We start from the raw sequence: 23,846 nt of genomic DNA on the forward strand, positions 1-23,846 counted from the left end.
TTACAGGCTTTGTGCACTGTATGCAGGGGGTGGGAAAGAGAATGCAATAATAAAAGTCTCCTACAAAGTCTAGTTCCCAAAGTCTTGGTCATCATCGGTATACTTTTCGTTTGGTTTCCGTTAACGTAACTTGTCCACAGGTCACATTTTGGTGCACAGTTCTTGTTCCGCCGTGAGTGAACCGGTCAGTGTCCTGTAACTGAGTCGAGCAAATAACAGCGGTCACAACTGACTACTCATCGGAGCGATGTCTTCACTCAGGGCTAATTATGAAGTTGGACTGGATTTCCTTGAGTTCCTGGGGGAACGAAAATCGAAGACAGACAAGAAAGAGCTTCGGGACATCTACAACTTGGAGTTTAAAAGGTAAGGAGCTAACCCAGAAACACTAGGAAGTGTTCAGTTTCACTCTTCTTATAAATAATTTCCACATCTGAACAACTTCTAAGTGCGTGTAAATCTACAGTATGCTATTGTGTATACTGAGAGTTGCATGCACATAAACAATGCTGGCTAAGTTATAGACTACAGCTATAGCACTGTTATGTGTTTTCTTTTTATGAAGCTCTTTTAGGGAACATTGTGTGAGTAACAATGATGGCTAATGACCTGCTGATCCCTAACTGTGTATGAACAATATCACTCATTAATATGCTTATTACTAAAGGGAAGGAACCAAAGAGCCAAATTTTTCCAAGTTGGTCTACGCCTTACAGCATTTCAACAAAGCCAGTATAAGGCATGGAAAGGTTATCCTACATGCCAGACCTCAGGTAAGTCTCCTTCTTTCTTGCTCCTTCTTTCTCTTTGAATCTTTTCTTTTGCATGACATTTTTGCTTTTGCATGCAAGTATGGACAATATCCACAACATATTCAGAAATGCAGATTAGGATATGACTTAATACACCACCATAACAGTAAATTATGTCAGTTTGCCCACCTCTACTGCAGAAGAACCACTAATGATAATGCAGTGTTAACTATGCACGGCATTAATCAAAGCAAACACTAATGCATTTGCATATGGCAACACAGAGACTTATTTGCCAAGTATACACTGTACAAGGGGAAACACCCACTCTCTCTCTCTCTCTCTCTCTCTCTCTACCTCTCTACCTCTACTTTGCATATCCATTCATAGGTGCGTGTGTACTACTGTGACCAATGGAGGTCAGCACCACAGTCAGGCTCCAGAGCTGATGATGGAGGAGCCACAACTCCAGCCTCCTCTGGCTCATCTCCACCTACTGTCAACCCAGTCCTCACTCCAAAGAGAAAACTGGCTAAAGAAATCCTTCAGAGACTCCGGGTAAACAGGTGCAGACTAGATCTTATGTTCCATCCAACAGTCATGAGTTCTTGTGTATGAAAGAAGTAATGTTATTATCAGCACAAGGTTCTTGATCTCATTCTACCAAAGGGACAACAGACAATTTCAGTTGTATTATAAAAATCCTTTTTCATGACTGACTGAGCTACATTCACAGCTCCAATCCACGTAACACACATCAAATCAATTCTGGATTAATTATTACCTTGTAGCTTATTGTTTTATTATGACATTGTGCCGGAATCACTGTTTTGTCTTGTCCTTTGCAGAGCAGAGCTGATCTCTGATAAAGGAGGCATCAAAATCACATCAGATCCTGAAAGCACCAATGGAAACGTTGTGTTCAACATCGGCCTCATGGACAGAGTGTATATGGTGAAGTTCCACATCATAAATGAGGGGCAGAACTGCATTCACTTCACCTTCTACACGGCATTGCACAGGATGCGCTGCTTCACATTAGTGGATGAGAGGAGAGTGACCAGAGTTTGCCCTCTGCTTCTCTGCCCAGGTGAGGCGAGGCGTTGTGAACAATCTTATGCAATCTCATGCTCTCATGCACAAAAATAACAGCATCTCACATACAGTAACATGCAGGGCTGTAACCTCTTATTAATTTGATAATTAATTAAGGATTATTTAAAATATCTATGGGACACATAAATGAGGGACATATTTACACAGTAGTAGATACAGAATGTAATATAGCAATATACCAGGGTTTTGAGGATTTTAAGGTGAGTGCATACTTATTAAGCATTATTGACTTAGTTTCATCTTTGAGTTCAACATGCCAAAATGTATGCAGTTAAATCACCACTTTCATATAAAAAAATCACTTTTCTACATTTTGTATGGCCCAAACTGTATGAAAGTTTAGTTTTGTGGCCTATTCTGATGACCAATACAAAACAAATAATGTTCTCAATGTAGGTTTTAATTTTATTCTGCATTGTTAAACAATGATTTACTCACAGATATGCTTGTCAGTTCAACTCAAATAAACAGAAACTCACAAAGTAAAAAAAAAAAAAAAAAAAAAATATATATATATATTAGCACCTGTGGTGGAGCTGCCAAGAATTCTTTGCAGTTCAGTTTCTTTTAATTAGCAAAATCCTTTCTTATGTTTCAACATTTCTCTTCCTTGTGTTCTATCAATCTAGTGCTAAAGGTTAGGTGTGTGTAATTTTACATAGACAGATTTGAACTTTGACTGCTGTAAAATTACTTAAAATATAAAATGAAATGGACAAGAAGCATGTAGAACCTGTTTGCTCTGTTAATGTAACCTTAAAATCTACACTATGTAAGTTTTGGGGATTTGGTCTGGTGGAAACGTGTAACTACGCTTTGATACATAAAGATGTATGACATGGTCTGACAAACACACACACACATCTTCTAAGTTGCCAGTCCATCACAGGGCAGACATACACATTCAATCACTTACTCACACCTAGGGGCAATTTAGCATGTCCAGTTGACTTGACTGCATGTCTTTGGACTGTGGATGGAAAGAGTCTGACAAACACAAACTAAATTATTATTTCAAATTTTATAGGGCGACTTTCAGTAGTGCACACACACTGTCTTTGAACATGTTTTTTCCTTCTGATTAAGTAATGCTACTTCTTTCGATTTGAACAAAAAAGCTAACATAGTGCAGCTTTAAACAGAGGGAGCCTCATATTGATCTCTCCACTGGTAAAACCAGCTAACGTTTTGCCCTGTGTTTGAGAGATTTTGTGTTTGAATCTGAATGACAGCTTATTATAGGCAGTGATATCGCTAATATGGATGAAAGCACTGGTGGTCGATGATTGTCAATGTTATTGGCCAACACTACATCAATTGGGCCCTAATTTTAATGCCTCTGTTCACATATAATTGTTTTATGTTATGCTATGCAAACCTGTTACCTCCAAGGCAACTACAACATTGCACCTCACATTAAACAACTATCTATGCATGTGTTATTCACTGACATGCAGTGGTGTAAGCTGCTTGTTCTGTTTTAATAAAATGCAAAATAATGACATTTTTAAATTGAAATCCATTGATATTTGACAGGTGAGAGCTATGTGGTGGAGGTGCATTACCACATTAACCACTACGGACACTTCCCAGCCACCATGTACTTTGAGTTCTGCCCTGATTCAGAACCCCCAAGCCCATCTAAACCCTTCTGTATTGTGAGGGAACTGGAGGCGGTGGTCCAGACCCAGCTGGCTGCGGAGCTGGGACCAGAGAGCCCTTACAGACCCAGGCAAGCTGGACGGTACCGGCCTGAGGACAGAATAGTGGAAGAGGGTGTGCCTCCTGAGAGGTAGGCATACTAACATAAACTCTGCATCCACATATCTTACAGAAATTTTTTTATTGTTTTTATAACTTTCTTTTAACCTTGAAACAAATGAAAAAGGTAAATAAAAATCAGAAGTACAGTCTCAAATCTGCTGATACAGAATATAAATTGATTGCAAGATTGCAAAAATTAATAGATTAATTCTGTATGTAACTAACACTGTAACTACATATATAAACAATAATGGAAAATAACTCATAATAATAATTTAGTTAACCTGAAATAATATGATTTAAAATCCAGTTACATTGGTTGCGACACACTGATACTTTGTTTAAACTTGCTGCTGAACTTAAGTTTTTGGAAATGGTGGTCCCAGTGGATTTTGAAACATACGTTTCTTTTTCTCTAATGCTTTCTGTAATGCACTGCACTGAATTGCTCTGTCCGATCTGCTCTCATAACCTTTCTTTCAATCTTAACTGTAGAACATTTTGTTTTTTGTTCACATACAAAGTATATTTGTGTAAACAGAAAAAAAGCTAAACATATTTGATATTTGAGTAATATATCAGATATTTATTGTTGCCCACATTGCCCCTTTCTGGATAGCAAACCTAAATTCGGCCTAAATTAGGTAAACAGTGAGATGGGAATTGTTGGCTGATGCTGATAATTTATATTTTTCATGTGCTTATCTACTGATGTCGAAAACCACAACAGTATCATTTATACATTATTGAAATATATCTATCAAGATAAGCATTACTTAAAAGTACAATATGGATTTCTGGGTCACAAATACATTTTATGTAGACAAAACAGGCAATGAGAGTAGTCCAGTGTTCCGTAAATCATCTGCTCTTTTGGGGCACAATAAATATATAATCAAATAGCAGTAAAATCTAAACATCTGCCCAGTTATTTTTTTTCCAATATTATTGTGCATGTCTAGCCTAATTAACTACACAAAGAAAAGCTTTGATTAACAAATAGTGTTACCACTCATTACAATAAGAGCTTGTGCTGATTTGTTCTATATTATATCCAGTTGCTGACAACTGGTAAGAGCGATTATGTTGTTTCTTCATTGGTTTGTCTTTTCTGTAGTTGTGTGACACATGCTCTGAAGCAGGCAGTGAAGCTGAAGGACTACAGTTATCCTGCTTACTTGAAGGACCTGGTCAAACACCACTTGGCTGATACAGAGAAGCTTTCCCCTGCAGCCAGACTGCAGCTACCCAGAGTGAGGTGAGCTCCTGTGGGCCCTGAAGTGTTTGAGCAATCATAATGTTAAGCACAAACAGTTATTTTAAAAGTAAACTAAGTTTCCAAAAGTGTCTAGTCACCTGATCTTTCAAGATTCCTGCCTAAATTAAGGGTATGAATATATTGCTGTTATCGGAACAAAACCTCCAAAGTGGTAATTTTACAGGAGAAGAAAAAAAAAGCATACTTTTAATGTAAGTCAGTGAAACCAGACTTTTTTACAAGTCATTCTGGGCCGTTTCTTTTGGCGCATTCATCATGAAATATACACATAATATAAAGTACTATGTAAAAATGGAGATAGGTTTCGCTCTGACAGCAGTGATATAATGCTAGAAGTTCCCTTTGATTCACTTTAACCACAGGATCACTACTGTAATAAGGTGTATTTTGCGTAACGTGTATACTGTGTAAGGTGAAGTCCACAGATGTTTCTAAACTTCTGCATAATTAACAAGTGAGATGTAAACAAAGCCATTCTGAGTGATTTAATGTAAAAAAAAATATTTTAGAGAAACTTACACAATCATTGGCAGTGGTAGTAACAGGAACCAGATGTCTGAATTATACAGAAATTCTTTAATCAAAGTTATTTTTTTATTCTTTGTAGATATCACATAATTTTACAGTTGTCCGGATATTTGTGGATGTATAGTGTAGTATGAACATAGCAGTTCATGTTAATTTCAGAATGATTGTATTCTAGCACTTTTAGTGTATTGAATTAATTCTTATATACTGTGTTCATATGAGTGTACACAGTGTATCATGCATGCTTTACTGACATTGTTGTTCATCCAAATTCTCAGGAATGTGTTGGAGACTCCACTGTGTATGAAGCATTACGCTGAGCGTTTCCACCTCCTCTTGCATCTAGAGGAGATTCAGATGGAAGTAGACATAAAGAAGTATGATTTGTACAGCCAGACCATGACACGAGACAAAACTAACAAAAAACTGCTCGTGTTGAAGGTGAGCAGCTCTTATTGATCTCTTTCCTGTTGATAAAGGAAATATGAAGTTTTGCACTACAGTTTAAAAGTTCAGGATCACCATTATTGTCAAATGTCAAAGCAGAGAACGAAAAAATTACGATAATTAGATAATTACAGTATATTCTTAATTAGGGGTGATCAAAGTTGGCCATTATTTTGGCCAACCTGTGTTGCAATGTAAAGATGTGAAAATGTGAGGCAGGTACATGAACTTGCACTATTCTTGAATGCTGCTGCTACATCTACACCACAATGCTCTATCATAATAATACTCTTTGTGCTAAATAGCCAAATGGCCAGTTATCTCTTTCTTTCAACGTAGCAGTTTATTTGATGAAATGTATTTGATTCATGTTATTTAATTGGTTAAACTGAAAGAAATTCTATTTATATTATGATGTTGACTAATAGCAAATTTCCAGTTTGTTTCTATTGTGTTTCATTTGTTTGTTTAGCTTACACAATGTGTGACTGGGGTTACTAAAAATCTAACACCAGACACCATTTAATCAAGAAAACAGCTCAGGTTTAGTAATATTTCCTTAAATGTCTCAGTGGAAAGAGGCTAAGCTGGAAGTCAGAAGATTAAGGAAATCAGAACTGTAATCATCTGGAATGAATCAGGTTATCTTTCCTCTCGTTCCTGGAGAGGAAAATATTTGAAATGTTGAGCAAACATCTTAAAATAGCTTCTGGTGTCTAGCGTGTAGTATTTATTATAAAAGTCTTTGCTAAAAAAATGCCAGCAAGTATTAATATTACAAGTAATTTAAGAATTGTACCGTAAGTTAGCTGGAAACCTGGCATCATATTGATGTACACTGTATTGCTATCATTTTATTTCTTGCTCTTTCCCTGTCTCAGGTGCCAGGAGTGGCAGAGAACAGGCCATCTGTGCTGAGAGGAGATCACTTGAAAGTGTGTATATCCAAAGACAAGACTAAACCTGTTACCATGTACAAAGGCTACGTCCACCGTGTAGAGCTGGAGAGTGTAAAGTTGGGCTTCAGTAAGAAGTAAGAGATGCCTTGAGACCTTGAGATTTAGTATCTTACAGTGTTTAGTATCTATTATACTGGTACTGATGGAATTGGTGCCATTTCTGTCTCTCTTTCTCTTTGTGCTGACAGGCTTGTACAGAACTTTATCACAAATATGAAGTTTGATGTGGAGTTCAGCATCAATCGCTATCCTCTAAAACTCCAGCACAGAGCTGTAGATCTGGCTGTACAACACAGACTGGGAAATGTGCTGTTCCCCAGTGACAACAGCGTCAACCACACAGCATTACCACAGCTCAGGTGTTCAAATGCACACACACAACTATGCAGTACACTCACCAAGATGTAACAGTGCATTCCATGTGTTGACAAAATACAATATGTACAAAATATAATGTACAATATAACTGTTTTCTACATAGTAATATACTTGTGACTTGGTTTGTTGTTCTTTGTTGTGCTGTACAGGATGTTCAACCGAGATCTGGAGACCAACCCTGAGCAGAATGCCGCTGTGCAGCATATTCTGTCTGGCCAGTCTAAGCCAGCTCCATATCTGATTTTTGGACCCCCTGGAACAGGCAAAACCGTCACAGTAGTGGAAGCCATAAAACAGGCAATGCACCATGTATCTCAGTAGACCCTTTGAAGTCACATGCAAATTACATGTTTTATTGATTTTCTAAGTGAAAATAAGTTAACACATCCTCTTCAGAGAGCACACTTATGCATTTGCTGAATATAACATGTAGAAACAGAAATGTGGCCTGTGCAAAAGTTAGTTTTTTTTCTTCAAAAAATATATGCTATACATGTTAGAAATATGATATAGGTGCATGTGTTAATATTTTTTTTTATTTTTTACTTTTACTCAATTTTCTCCCAAATTTAACCTTTTCCAATTCAACCCGCTGGTTAGGACTCCCTCAGTCACACGATACTACCAATGCTAGGGGGTGGGCGCTAACACAGTCTTCGTCCGGGACCTGTGAAACCAGCCACCACTTGTTTTCGAACTGCCGCTCATGCAATGTCATTGGACTGCTGAATGCAGTTGGAGGAAAGCACCAACCACCAGATCTGTTACATCAGCTAACAGACACCTGCATTGCATTGACTGATGGGGGAGAAGTTGCGGGGGGTGTTTTGGTGGGGTGAATGGGGTTGGGGGTGCGCCCTACCCACCCAGAGAGAGCGAGGCCACACAATTGTGCTTTCTTGGACTACAGATGGCTGTAGCATCACCAGGGATCAAACTCGCGATCTTCTGATGATAGGGCCAGCACTTAGACAGTTGCATCATTCGGGAGCGTGTTTATGTATGTTAAATACATGTTAAACTCAACAAACAAATGTACACTAAAAATTGCAGTAAATGCCATAAGTTTTTTCTTTGAAGAGGATTTGCTAATTTGGAAGATCAACAAAAGATGTAATTTGATTGGGGATTTTCAAACTTTTTCAAATGCCTTTAAGTGAATGCACATATATTACTCTCCAAAAGTCAGAGACCACCATTCATATATGTCAAATTGGCTATTAAGTACAATTTATAGTGTTTTTAGCTTTAAAAACATATATTTAATAGAATATGGACAACTGTATTTGTTGTTTTGTAGAACTTGTATCACGAGCCACTACATGTTTCTTTGAAGTTGAATAGAAAGAGAATCAAGACTAACCAGTTACACTCTTAGGCTTAAGGCTTGTTAGTTATCACATTATTATTCAATTACTACTAGGTAATTATTATGTAATCGTCCTGCATGTGAGCTAAGAGAATTAAAGGGATTATTAAGGCCTCAACAAATATTGTAAAATTAATTATAGCAATGGAAAAATAACAGCTCCACCTAGTCTGACCCAGAGTTCATATTGAAAACTATTGAAAACATGTTTTGTCTGTGTGTATTTATTTGTGTTGTAGGTAAATAAGTCTAATGCGGGTGCTCACATCCTGGCCTGTGCTCCCTCTAACAGTGCCTGTGATCTCCTATGTGAGAGGTTGCTAAGATACGTGGATGCCCATCGCCTCTACCGGTTCTGTGCCAGCAGCAGAGACCCTCGCACTATGCCACGAAAATTACTGGTAATTTGCATTCAAATGCATAACAGTTCCCTACACTACAGTGGGGAAAAAAGTATTTAGTCAGTCACCAATTGTGCAAGTTCTCCCACTTAAAAAGATGAGAGAGGCCTGTAATTGACATCATAGGTAGACCTCAACTATGAGAGACAAAATGAAGAAGAAAAATTCAGAAAATAACATTGTCTGATTTTTAAAGAATTTATTTGCAAATAATGGTGGAAAATAAGTATTTGGTCACCTACAAACAAGCAAGATTTCTGTCTGTCACAGACCTGTAACTTCTGCTTTAAGAGGCTCCTCTGTCCTCCACTCATTACCTGTATTAATGGTACCTGTTTGACCTTGTTAACTGTATAAAAGACACCTGCCCACAACCTCAAACAGACACACTCCAAACTCCACTACGGTGAAGACCAAAGAGCTGTCGAAGGACACCAGAAACAAGATTGTAGACCTCCACCAGGCTGAATCTGCAATAGGCAAGCAGCTTGGTGTGAAGAAATCTACTGTGGGAGCAATAATCAGAAAATGGAAGACCTACAAGTCCACTGCTAATCTCCCTCGATCAGCAGGGGCTCCACGCAAGATCTCAGCCCGTGGGGTCAAAATGCTCACAAGAAAGGTGAGTAGAAATGCCAGAACCACACGGGGGAACCTAGTGAATGACCTGCAGAAAGCTGGGACCAACGTTACAAAGGCTACTGTCAGTAACACACTACACCGCCAGGGACTCAGATCTTGCAGTGCCAGACGTGTCCCCCTGCTTAAGCCAGTACATATCCGGGCGCGTCTGAAGTTTGCTAGAGAGCATTTGGATGTTCCGGAAGAGTATTGGGAGAATGTCATGTGGTCAGATGAAACCAAAGTAGAACTGTTTGGTACAAACAACTCGTCGTGTTTGGAGGAGAGTGAATGCTGAGTTGCATCCAAAGAACACCATACCAACTGTAAAGCATGGGGGTGGCAACATCATGCTTTGGGGCTGTTTCTCTGCAAAGGGACCAGGACTACCGGTCTGTGTACATGAAAGAATGAATGGGGCCATGTATTGTGAGATTTTGAGTGCAAACCTTCCATCAGCAAGGGCATTGAAGATGAAATGTGTCTGGGCCTTTCAGCATGACAATGATCCCAAGCACACTGCCAGGGCAACAAAGGAGTGGCTTCGGAAGAAGCATTTCAAGGTCCTGGACTGGCCTGGCCAGTCTCCAGATCTCAACCCCATAGAAAACCTTTGGAGGGAGTTGAAAGTCCGTGTTGCCTGCCGACAGCCCCAAAACATCACTGCTCTAGAGGAGATCTGCATGGAGGAATGGGCCAACATACCAGCAGCGGTGTGTGCCAACCTTCTAAAGACTTACAGAAAACTTTTGACCTCTGTCATTGCCAACAAAGGATATAAAACAAAGTATTGAGATGAACTTTTGTTATTGACCAAATACTTATTTTCCACCATTATATGCAAATAAATTCTTTAAAAATCAGACAATGTTATTTTCTGATTTTTTTTTCTCTCATAGTTGAGGTCTACCTATGATGTCAATTACAGGCCTCTCTCATCTTTTTAAGTGGGAGAACTTGCACAATTGGTGACTGACTAAATACCTTTTTTCCCCACTGTATATGCCCAATAGCATGTGGACACCCATTCTAATTACTGATTTTAGGTGTCTCAGCCTCACCCATTGGTAACAGCTGTATAAAATCAAGCACACAGCCATGCAGTCTGCACAGAGCCCATGACCTCAACGCCACTGAACATCTTTGGGATGAATTTCAATGTCGGTTGTAAGCCAGGCCTTCTCATTCAGAATCAGTGCCTGACCTTACAAATGCTCTTTGGCCTGAATGGACACGAATTCTCACAGACACACTTCAAAATCTTGTGAAAATGCCTTCCTAGAAAAGCAAAGGCTGTTACAGCCATGAAGGGTGGGATTACTCTGTAGTAATGCCCATAGTTTTGCAATGGGGTGTCCAAAAATTAATGTAGGTGTGATGGTCAGGTGTCCACATATGATGTATTTGTTTGGTATGTAAAAAGATTCTCTTGCATACTTGTCAACTTATAATTCATCTTTTTTATCTAATTGTAATGTGTAATAATTATAATATTATTATAACATCATCATCATCATCATTAATGAACACTAGACCAGATAGGGTCGCGGTAGCAGTTGTGGACTATGGACTCAGACTTGGAGGTGCTGATCCGTATATCAACCGCTTCACACTCAGCTGCAAACCGCTCCAGAATATAATTATAACATAATTATAATATTTTTGGGATTACTTGCATTGTGAGGATCTGAAAATACAACCAACTTCTAAGACTGAACTGTGCAGTTGTAGAAAAATATCCCTGCAGATTTCTTTATTCTGAAAGCACTTTGAACTGAAAGCTAGTCTCCCGAAAAAATGGAAGCTATAATGAAGGCAAAGGGTGGACACACTGAAAAAATAACAAATAAATATTGAGGCTTCTTTGTAATTTTCTGTTAATTTTCTGATCTGACATTACAAATTTGTAGTTTAATGTTTAGCACATAAAATAGTTATACTATAATAAAGCTGATTTGATTGGAAATTGAATACTATAATGACTGTTAAAAGTGATTTGTTGGTCCATATGTAGGTTGTTTCTGTGATTGCCAGTGCACAAACTCATATCAAGCCTTGATGTGTTCACTTCATTCCTACACTACTGCCATATATTAGTGAGAAGGTAGCTGGTTAGCATTACATTAGTTTTATCATTATCTGTAGAGCATGATGGCAGGAAAAAGAATGACAGAAGAAAACAAACAAAGGCGTGTGCTGGTTGTGTGAATTGTGGTTGGACAAATGTTAAGTCTTTGGTCTCTGACGGACCAGTAAAAATACACATATGCACACATCCATTTACACTCTTACAGAACCTGTTCATTTCAGGAATTGTATGTCTTGTTACAGAAACACAGTAACTGGGATGAAGGGCAAGACAGTTTCGTCCTCCCCTCTAAAGAGACTCTGATGGGCTACAGTATCATCGTGGTCACCCTGATCACTGCTGGAAGGTACAGGCCTCTCAGCTCTTACAGCCTTAAAAATTTTAAAAACCTTTAGATTGTTTGGTTCTGGGAAAAACCTTTTAACAGTTCAGTTGTAGATGCTCAGACTCTCTGTAACTGTCATTACAACTAAATATCTATTAAATACAGCTAGGGGTGGGAGTCTGTAGGCATGTCATAATAAGATTCGATTACGTTTCAGAGGGCCGCGATGTGATTATAGAATGATTATCGATGCATCTTTTTTCTGTACAGGATTTCTTTTTTTCACTGTGTGACAACTTGGTACTTTTAAAGCAAAGTATTTGTAATGATATTTACTTCCAGTATATTGTATTAATAAAACAAATGGAAGTGATGTGGTAAGTGAACTGGAAGGGTCTCAATCACTGCTCTTGTTTGGAGCACATGAGTCACTGCTGCCACTCATCTGCGATAAAATGCGTAGTTACAGTGAATTAATATCCTGTGGCAATGGATGTCCATGCATCACATTACAGCCATCCTACCCGCTTAATTCAGTGATTTTTCAGTTTTGGTCTCATTGTAGTGAGTGTGGGATTGCTGTGTCAGTAAAATTTGTTCAACACAGGACGCTGTATCTTGGCAGTGTAGCATAAACACCCTCAACTCAGAACAAATGCTAATCCTTGGCAATAAAAGGTCTGAATTTGGGTGGAAGCTTTAACATCGCTTGCTTTAACATTCTGAGATGAATGGGCTTATTGTCATTTATGAGCACCGCAGTTGGTTTCCTGATACGTTACATCTGCAATGAGAAACTGTCAGACACTAAAAAGTTGTGAAGATATCATCTTCTCTTTCGAATTTTCCCATTCGACCTTGAATGGTGCAGTGTTTACGTTCTGGCACCTCAGGCACCATTTAAGGTGGAATGGGAAAATTCGAACAAGAAGCTGGAGAATAAGAAGCGACTTCAGCCATATAAAGATATAATCTTCTCTTTCGAATTTTCCCATTCCACCTTAAATGGTGCAGTGTTTACTTTCTGGCACCTCAGGCACCATTTAAGGTGGAATGGGAAAATTCGAACAAGAAGCTGGAGAATAAGAAGCGACTTCAGCCTTATAAAACAGTTGAACATTGAGAGACATTTTACAAGAAACTATTCAATGTTTGAGGAGAACGTTCCTGGGGGAAAGGAGGAGGAAAGCAGCTATAGCTAAAGCTTAAAGCAGAGCAAATTAAGTCTGTGTTTATATTCATATTTTTTAGCCTATACTAGGACATTGTCACATACTGAAACATATTGGGCATTACATTTTGTGGCTCCCAAGGTGGTTTGATTTTTGTTGAAAGGAAAAATGGTTCTTCTTAACATTTGGATTGTGACTCCTGATCTAACCTGGCTTTTAATGCAGAGGCTGCCAGTTGGATTTCTCACTCATCCAATAGGTTTTTATGTGCTGCCACAGGCTGTCTGGGCGCTGCACTTACCCACTTCCAAGCCCCGGCTTATATATTCCGTCAACATTATGTTATAAATTACAATATAGAAAATCGATTTGACATTTGTGAATCGATTCAGAATCGCCCACGTCTGCATCGCAATACATCTAAGTATATCGAGTTTCCCCCAACCCTAAATTCAACTGTATTTGAAGTTGAGTGTGAAAGTATATTAAATTTGATCCTAACCCCAAACCTAACCTTAACTTCAACACAAAACCTAAACCTAACCCTTACCCTAATGGTGTTTGGTGACATTAGGGTACCAAACACCATGAGTTAAGTCTGTAAATCATATATAGTGGACCATCAAAATAAAATGTGACCACATTATGTTGAAGTTATTTAAACTTTTAAAAGGTTCTTTACTCTCAAACATCACTTTTACAAACATAGTTCTTTGGAGAGTTTTATTTGGGAACCAAAAGTAGTTCTACAATATCAGAAAAAAAATGGAACTGTCTGGGTAAATTTTAGTCCCTCAAGGTACAAGGTAAAATGTAAATATACCCACAAAGATACAACAAGGTCCTTAAGGTCTAATTGTATACCTTAGATGAGTTTCAGAGGTAAGCTGCCTTCACATTCCCAGTGGAAAGGTATTTATTTATACCTCTATATAACAAAAGTTTTAAGTAGTAAATAAAAATAAAAGGCCTGGAGTCAATACAGAGGAACAATTGTGTTCTCTAACTATTGGTACTGAAGATATACATTGAGGGGTGACAGCATTCATATTCTTAGATGTATAGTTTTTTCTAAGATATCATTCCACATATCCATCCAGAATTTTCCAGAAGGTTCTAGCATGTTTGCCATTAGTAGAATGAGTCTCTCTGTGTGTTTTTCAGGCTTGTGTCTGGAGGGGTCCCTGTTGGTCATTTCTCACACATCTTCATAGATGAGGCTGGGCAAGCTGTGGAGCCTGAATGTGTTGTTGGGATTGCGGGTAAGGGACTCACTGGCAGGGTGAAATTGCGTTTTTGAAAAATGAAATGATTCCTCATGTGTTATTTTCTTCACAGGTCTTCTCCATCCTGAGAAAGGCCAGCTGGTTTTGGCAGGAGACCCTCAGCAGCTTGGACCTGTCCTTAGATCTCCACTGGCACAGCAACACGGGTTTGGTACTCACACTTCTGTATTATTTTTCAACATTGTTATAGCTACCAAGGATGCAGGAGGGCGTTTTAAATTGTGGGTGCTGAACATTTTAGCAGCATGTAGCACCCCAAACTTATAACATGATGTTATACAAAATGTGTTTTTATTTGTTTTTTTTGTTTTTTTTCCCTTCTAATTGTTTGCATGATTTACATGAAACAGAACATATCATAACATAACTGGGGTGAGAGATGGCATTACAGATATGCTTATGTTTCAAGTTTAATTGTCATTTGCTCAACATGTCAGGACACATGACAGCAACCACTGATGCATGCCCTGCTGGTTCTGTTTTCTCTTGCTGAACGAACTTTATGCACATGAGCTGCGCATCAATCAGTCAGACAGCTGATTTGAGTCATGAAAACTGCTTGGGTCTACAGCCATTGTCAAACTGTTTAGCAGAAGACACACTAAAAAATGCTGGCCAGTACTTGACTAGCAAATAGTTTTGAACAGTTTTACACACATAAAGTCATATTTTTTTCATTTAAACACAAAAAAAATTTACTTAATTGCAGAAAATGTGTTTCAGTAGTTACAATTCTTAATGTTACACACTGATTTTCAGACTTTGGGACACATTTTGTACAAAACAATGAGCCCTAACTGCTCACCATGTGGCGATGGGAGACAGGGATGCAGTCCCACTTCCTGCTCTAAAATGCAGTGGTGTGGCTGAAATAAGGCTCCACCTACAGACCAAAACCCTTTGCACCAGATTCATAAAATTCAGATTCATGCAGACTATCTCACTTAAATGTTAGTATTATTAAATACTAGTATTGTATCATAGTAAAACTCAGTCCTGCAATAAATAACACCTAAACCACGCTGGCAGTAATGTTTCCAAACCTGTCTGGTCAGCTGGTCAACTGATATAAACGACACGTTTTGATCTGTTTGGATGGAGCAGCATGGCAGACGCTCTGTCTGCTGTTATAGGAGAACAGAGGAGAAAAAAGGAGCAGGATTTCACATGAGCTGATTTAAATGCAGTGTATTTAAAGCAGCCACTTCTTCTTGTGTCAAATTCCACATTTGGTAAGTCTACTTCCAGTGTATGGAAAGTGGGTTTGGAAGTTCATATAAGTGAAGAGTAAATGAAACACGTTGAGATTGAAATTATGTTTATATTGATTTTCTTGCAAGTAGTTTGAGCTTTTAATTCTATTTTTCAATTCACGATGGATTTTACAAACATATTTATGGTTTACAGATTTGGAGTGTCATTATTTAATTATTTAATTGAGAAATGAAATCTTACATGTTAAAACACACTTCCTGCGATTAGACGTTGAATTTTAAGATGTTATAGATTTTTTATAGTATATTTATTATATATTTATTATTAATTATTTATTTATTTATAATTAAGTATATTATCTTTCCTATAGTAAAAATATTTTTCTGATTAAAAAATTTAAACTTTGTTACTTAATTAAAAGTAAAAGCATCTTTACTAAACGATTAACTATCAGCAGAACGTCTTCTTATTTACCATGACACATATTTGTGTGATGATGTGCTGTTACCATTGAGTTTTATGAATCTGGCCCTTTGTGTTTTGTAGGACAGCAATTTCTGACAGATGTTTTTAATTCAAAAATTGAACTCATGATAAAAAGTTTCAACATCACTTGAAGAGAATTCAAAAAGATCAAAAAGAAAAATTGTAATGATTATTTTCACAAGTAGAAATTTAGGGGTTAGGGTTTAGAACAGCCTCCTCACAATAGAAAGAACCTGAATAATAATGATTTATTTATATATTTAACTTAATACTATCTCAGTTGAGGTCCTTAAACAGATCAGAACCCAATGCTTGTAAATGTCTAAGATCTGAACACCTGATTGTTTTTAGTAGCTTCAGTTAAACCATCCTAAAATCTCCCCACATCCCACATCTGTGATGGCTGTGTAATGTAAGGCCATAGCTGGACGTCCCAAACAGGTCTAGGCTGAAGAATATAACTTGCATTCTAGCCCAGAGTCCAGGCTTCACAGTAATAATTGTGTTTTTGGCTGTGATGTCCGCTGGTGTGAAACAGGGCTGTCGCTGCTGGAAAGACTGATGACACAGAACTCGCTCTATCAGAAGACTCAAGATGGCTGCCAGGCTTACGACAGCTGCTTTGTCACCAAGCTCCTGCGCAACTACAGGTGCTCTGAGCCTTTTTTCCATTTTAGCTTTACTCCAGCTGTTTGGTGATTTCAGGTCACTTGTGCTCAATTGTTATTGTTTATTATCTATTATTATTTATTATCTATTATCTCTTTCTTTTTCTTGCCCCTCACCAGGTCTCATCCTGCCATCCTCAAAATCCCAAATGAGCTTTTCTATGACAATGAACTGCAAGTGTTTGCGGACCAGATGGAACGAGAGGCCTTCTGTCGCTGGGAGCACCTCCCTGAGAAGGTAATTCAGTCAATGCTTCAGTTGGTCACTTTATCCAAAGAGCAAGCAAAGTTGGCTTGTTTTAAAGGTCTTGCCTAAGTACAAGGTCGTGTTTTGACTATTTTGCTGATGGAGGTTCCAGAAACAGTGTCTTGTGCATCTGAGTATGGCCACTTGTCATAGTTGATTTTGGTTTCATAACCAGGGCTTTCCAGTGATATTCCATGGAGTGATGGGGAAAGATGAGAGAGAATCGAACAGTCCGTCCTTCTTCAACGTCAGTGAGATCGAGGTCCTCATCAGCTATTTGAACAAGCTAATACTAACTCAGGGAAAGAATGGCCTCCCCAAACTCAGCGCTGCCGACATTGGCATCATTGCCCCCTACAGGAAACAAGTAAGATTATTCAAGATCCCACAAGCATTTGTATATGAATATACAGTTTGAACTGTTCTACCAAAGCTAATTCAAATTGTGGTCCCACAGTACTAAAAAAATGAATCAGATATTTAAGCATCCTGTTCTGATCTATTTAAACCCAAGCCATTTGTTGGGATAGTGACTGGATTTCTCACTGGAGTTATGAGACTTACGTATAGGCATTTGTAAACTGTATACCTAAATCATTATACATTTGCATCAAACCACATCAAGTTGTTAAACAAGCCTATTTCAGATTATTTATGTGATTTCTGATACTGAAAAACTGTATTCCACAAAAACACTAATCCAAAGCACCACTCTTAGGAAGATGTGTGCTAATAGCACCCTCTTGTGGAGAATCTTGAGCCAGCTAAACGTGAGTGAGATTACAAGGTCCAAGACAGACATGATTAGAAGATACATTAGACGTTTTACAGCAAACTGTTGTTGTGGCCAATGTAATACATAGCAGACAAATTGGGTCCTTGCAAGTAAAATGACATTATGACATAATTAGCGTTCCTGTGTTATGTGCAGCTCTTTTTGTTTTTAGTGAGCTAGTTAGTTTTGCAGCTCCTGATGCATGCTACTGCTCTTTAGGGGCAGCCATAAACATGAGCTGTAAAGTTTGTTTGAAAGGTCCACATAGAACAGCAAGGCAAGTGTATGATGATTTAACTTAGCAGTTTTTATAATGCTAACTATAAGCTTCCATTACTTGTTAACTACTTTAGTCTTAGAGCATCAGTGCAAAACTAAAGAAGCAGACTTCAGACACCAAACTTGCCTTTGCTTATCAGCCACATTTAGGGTAAATGGAGAATTGTATAATTTTTTTGTTGCCAAACTTCTCCTTTCCTCTCAATTTGATCACAATTTGGTTTCTTATAATGATATGTTTTTCTCCCAAGGTGGAAAAAATCCAGAAAGCTCTGAAAACAGTACGAGAATTAAACCAGTGGAAAGACATTAAGGTTGGTCAAGTCATTTTTTTCTCAAAATTACTAGGTATGTGTGTAAAAATTGTGAGAAATAAATGAGGAAAAAAAAAACATGAGACATATCGTGTTCCTGGTGTCTCAGGTGGGCTCAGTGGAGGAGTTCCAGGGGCAGGAGAAAACGGTGATCATGGTGTCTGCGGTCAGAAGCAGCATCAGCTATGTTAAAATGGACCAAGACTTTAACATTGGCTTCCTCACAAATGAGAAGGTATAGTACTTTTTACTCCCTGTTTACAAGAACTAACTTCATAATCCTGAAAGTAGTCTTTTGTGGAAAATACAAGAAGCACACTGTCCTTTAGTGATGTTTGAGACATTGAGAAATAACGATAATAGCCATAATAATGCAAGTTTAGGTCAATGGGTTCAGATTAAAAGTATTCAGTTTGTGTTTTAATAAAGGCCTTGTAATGAGATTTAAATTAAGTTCAGATAATTACTTTTATTCATTTAGATCAGCTCAGGCAGATAGAGGTGATTTTATGAATAAAACTATTGGCAGTGCCAGCTTTAGCATGTATGAAGCACTTTTGTGAACTGAGCCTTGTCTTTTCTTCTTTAGAGGTTTAATGTAGCCATGACCAGAGCCAAAGCCCTGCTTATTGTGGTTGGAAACCCCGTCATCCTAAACAAGAATCCCACTTGGCAGAGGTAGGACTTAGCAATTGAACTGTTTGTAGTACTAGATGATGAAGTATCATAAATTAAAGGAATTGTGAGATGCCTGACGTGCAAATTGGGACACTACAGATTGGAAATAATATAAAATAATTAGTTTTTGTATATCGGGGGAGGTGGGGGACAGACTCAGAATGGGCCATGTTCCATTCCTCCAATGTTGAATCGGCTGACTGTAGCTGTGGCCGTAAGGTAGTTGGTGCTTGTCGGGGCGGTAATCCTCGAACCCGGTGGTGGACACCCCAGGCGAGAGATGCCGTCAAGCTGAAGAAGGAGTCCTACCGGGTATGGTTGGCCTGTGGGACACCAGAGGTAGCTGGCAGGTATCGACAGGCAAAGCGATCTGCGGCTTCAGTCGTCGCCAAGGCAAAAACCCGTGTATGGGAGGAGTTTGGTGAGGCCTTGGAAAGTGACTTTAAGTCGGCTCCGAAAAGATTCTGGCAAACCGTCAGGCGACTCAGAAGGGGAAGGCAGTGTGCCACTAGCACTGTATATAGTGGAGATGGTGTGCTGCTGACTTCGACTGAAGACGTCATTGGGCGGTGGAAGGAATACTTTGAGGACCTTCTCAATCCCACCGACACGTTCTCCAGTGAGGAGGCAGAGTCTGGGGACATGGGAATAGGCTTGTCCATTACTGAGGCCGAAATCACTAAGGTAGTTAAGAAGCTCCTTGGTGGCAAGGCTCCAGGGGTGGATGAGATCCGCCCTGAGTTCCTCAAGGCTCTGGATGTTGTGGGGCTGTCTTGGCTGACACGCCTTTTCAACATTGCGTGGACATCGGGGGCGGTGCCACTGGATTGGCACACTGGGGTGGTGGTGCCTCTTTTTAAAAAAGGGGACCGGAGGGTGTGTTCCAACTACAGGGGAATCACACTCCTCAGCCTCCCTGGTAAGGTCTATGCAGGGGTACTGGAGAAGAGAGTCCGGCTTATAGTTGAACTTCGGATCCAGGAGGAGCAGTGCGGGTTCCGCCCTGGTCGTGGAACACTGGACCAACTCTTCACCCTCTCCAGGATTCTGGAGGGTTCATGAGAGTTTGCCCAACCAGTCCACATGTGCTTTGTGGATCTGGTTAAGGCATTCGACTGTGTTCCCCGGGGTATTCTGTGGGAGGTGCTTCGGGAGTACGGGGTACATGGCTCTTTGCTACGAGCCATTCAGGCCCTGTACAAACAAAGCAGGAGTTTGGTTCGCATGGCCGGCAGTAAGTCAGACTTGTTCCCAGTGAGAGTTGGACTCCGTCAGGGCTGCCCTTTGTCACCGATTCTATTCATAATTTTTATGGATAGAATTTCTAGGCGCAGTCAGGGGATGGAGGGTGTCCGGTTTGGTGACCTCAGGGTTACATCGCTGCTGTTTGCAGATGATGTGGTCCTATTGGGGACATCAGGCCGTGAACTTCAGCTTTCGCTGGATCGGTTTGCAGCCGAGTGTGAAGCGGCCGGGATGAGAATCAGTACCTCCAAATCCGAGACCATGGTTCTCAGGCGGAAAAGGGTGGAGAGCCCTCTCTGGGTCAGGGATAGGCTCTTGCCTCAAGTGGAGGAGTTCAAGTATCTCGGGTCTTGTTCACGAGTGATGGTACAAGGGAGCGGGAGATTGACAGGCGGATTGGTGCTGGGTCAACAGTGATGCGGGCTCTTTACCGGTCTGTTGTGGTAAAGAAAGAGCTGAGCCATAAGGCAAGGCTCTGGATTTACCGGTCGATCTACGTTCCCACCCTCACTTATGGTCATGATCTTTGGGTAATGACCGAAAGAATAAGATCGCGAATACAAGCGGCTGAAATGAGTTTCCTCCGCAGGGTGTCTGGACTCTCCCTTAGAGATAGGGTGAGAAGTTCGGTCATCCGGGAGGGACTCGGAGTAGAGCCGCTGCTTCTTCGCACCGAGAGGAGTCAGCTGAGGTGGTTCGGGCATCTGGTTAGGATGCCTCCTGGACGCCTCCCTCGGGAGGTGTCACAGGCAAGTCCACCTGGGAGGAGACCCCGGGGAAGACCCAGGACACGCTGGCGTGACTATATCGCCCAGCTGGCCTGGGAGCGCCTCGGAATCCCCCTTGGAGAGCTAGTGGAAGTGGCTGGGGAAAGGGAGGTCTGGGCCTCATTGCTTAGGATGTTGCCCCCGCGACCCGAACCCCGGAGAAGCGGAAGCTAATGGATGGATGGATGGATGGATGGATGGATAATTAGTTTTTGTGTAAATTCCTCTATTTTGATATAGATGACAGCAAATAACTGAAGGTATAATATTGTATATTTGTGTTATTGGTAGGTTCATCCATTACTGTGAGCAAAAGCAGGGCTACACTGGCTTTGACTACCGGGATGCCGAGGGGGAGGAAGATGTGGTGACTCGGCTGGCATCTCTAAAAATCCATACAACCACTGATGGTACGTATCATGACACGTCATTTACGTTCTCATTCTTCCATGCTCATTAAAGATATCAGGAGACGAGACACGTCAGTTATGTAAGTGTAACACTTAAGGCCTTGCTCAGAGGTAGTTGAGACTCTCTATGAATGCAGTTTATTTATTATTTTGCAAACCTTTTTCTCATTCGTATCCATCAGAAGTTAGCAATAACAGCCACATTTACTAACCGAAACTCAAAACGATGGCAATTAACTATAAAAAATTCAGCAAGGCAATTCTAAAGAATGGAAAGATTAGTGCGACAATCCTGTGTCTCTGTCCTTTATGTAGGTTAGTGATGACAACTTGAAGTCTTCGGCATGGAGTGCATGACTTTGTACAACTGATTCTCAGCCAGGCTTGTTAGCTGCACGACAGGTGTAGAACAAATCATGTCTTTCCGCGTCTTCAGTCCATTTTTTTTTCTCACAGAGAATACCTTGCTCCAATTTTATTACAAAAAGTATTTGTCAGATTACTTCAACTAAGTTCTTAGATTTTGAACTCAGTCCTCCAGAACATTAATGAAATGAGTCAGGTGTGTTGGTTATCTCTTATTTGAACATGTGTGCATTTGGATTTGTGTCTCAACTTTTATTTTGAAGTAAAATGGGGTTCTAGTTCGCTATTGCACAAATGGACCAAAGGATTGTTTGATAATTTCCTCTATATTATGACTTATGTTTTTTTTTCCTTTCTTACATGGTAAAGCAATTTAAAAAAAAATACAAGTGATGATAAAGGCTTCCCAAAACTATTGCCAAATAGCTTTGCTGGTACATTTGTAAATAATTTGCATTGAAAATCATTCGTATTTTTTGCAGAAATAGAAGAAAGCGCACTGCAGCAGCATGTGCATCCAGAGTGGAGAAACGAACACTGAACCTCCTACAGACCAGCCATCAAAGTGAGAACTGTAAATGACTGCAGCACTTTTTATTGTCTCTTTACAAAGGCCTTGGCATTACTGCAGACTATACAGTACATTTCTTCATGCTTTGCATTAACGCTAGAAATTGTCCTTATATTAACAATTTTATAAATTACTTTTAGATGAATTTGAAACCATGCTATTAATTTTTCTATTTCAACAACTAAAAAGTATCGACAGAAACACGATCTAGAGCACTCTGGAAAAAAAAAATGGAAAAGTTCTTCCAAAAGTGCTCACAGAATTGGACCTTACACTGATCTTTTCACACTTTTTTTTTTAAATGAATTTGAAAGATAAGATAAAGGTGATTATTCATTAGTTGTGGTTTCCATTATACTGGTATTAAAGAGAGCCATTTAGAGTTTACATTTAGCTGAATCTGGAGCCTTTGTTTTAATGCCTTTTTCTACACCAGTCTATCCTGTCACTACTTAGTTCATAACTTTGAAGTTACAAATTGTGATTCAGGTAAAGTTCACTCTATTTTGCTCTCATTCTTCCCCATGCTCTACAGAGACTACTTTATTTGTACTTTTTATTTTATTAGAGTTGAGCAAATAAATGCAATAAAATACATTTTAAATAAAAAGTGCTGCACAAGTATCATCTTTCAGGCTATTGTGATAGAATGTATAAGAACAAAGAAAAACTTACTGAATCAAAGTTACTGAATCAAAAAGAAAAAAAAAAGTTTATTAACATGGGTCGATTTCACTTCAATGAAACGTTCACTGCAATGCTTGTCTTGCTTATAAAGAATTATTACAATGAGCGCTCATATAAATCTGAAGTAGTTCACTTCATACTTCGTACTTCCAGATAAAAAGGAAGATCATTTTAAAGTAAAAGTTTGTTCTAAGGAGAGGGTATCCAAGTATTTGAGCACACAAAAGAGAACAATGGATTTGATCATTTTGTGTGTGTAATTAATATATATATATATATATATATATATATATATATATATATATATATATATATATATATATATATATATATATATATATATATATATATATATATATAAATAAAAAATCACACACACACACACACACACACACACACACACACACACACACGGAGAGAGAGGGGAGGGGGGGGGGTGTAGACATTGTGCTCCTCTATTGTGTTATCTGCGATGTTATGGTGCCTTTTAACTGCCAAATAAGCTGGTCTTGTGTAATGCCCTCTTCCTTCATTCCTTGGCATTGCATCCATAGTAAACAACAAACTCACTTGTTCTGCCATCAAATCATCTCATACTGTTAGCATGGTGCTGCATCCATGATAAGTCTGTAAATCTGGGATATTTACAATA

The 23,846-nt window shown here is 39.2% G+C and overlaps 1 protein-coding gene across 1 annotated transcript; it reads left to right on the plus strand.

The window, feature by feature from the left end:
• The first annotated feature begins 76 nt into the window (after positions 1–76).
• On the plus strand, positions 77–23,340 carry mov10a (Mov10 RISC complex RNA helicase a). Its single transcript, XM_017697849.2, has 22 exons — positions 77–366; positions 668–773; positions 1,143–1,318; positions 1,601–1,842; positions 3,405–3,660; positions 4,750–4,890; positions 5,718–5,880; positions 6,768–6,919; positions 7,034–7,204; positions 7,373–7,520; positions 8,832–8,993; positions 11,946–12,049; positions 14,365–14,462; positions 14,539–14,637; positions 16,726–16,837; positions 16,976–17,093; positions 17,278–17,469; positions 18,408–18,470; positions 18,580–18,705; positions 19,060–19,148; positions 21,452–21,570; positions 22,419–23,340. The coding sequence occupies exons 1-22, from the start codon at positions 248–250 to the stop codon at positions 22,475–22,477; spliced, it is 3,015 nt and encodes a 1,004-aa protein (XP_017553338.1). The 5' UTR covers positions 77–247; the 3' UTR covers positions 22,478–23,340.
• The last annotated feature ends 506 nt before the right edge of the window (positions 23,341–23,846 follow it).

The sequence above is a fragment of the Pygocentrus nattereri genome, chromosome 26, assembly GCF_015220715.1.
Source record: "Pygocentrus nattereri isolate fPygNat1 chromosome 26, fPygNat1.pri, whole genome shotgun sequence".
Taxonomy (NCBI): domain Eukaryota; kingdom Metazoa; phylum Chordata; class Actinopteri; order Characiformes; family Serrasalmidae; genus Pygocentrus; species Pygocentrus nattereri.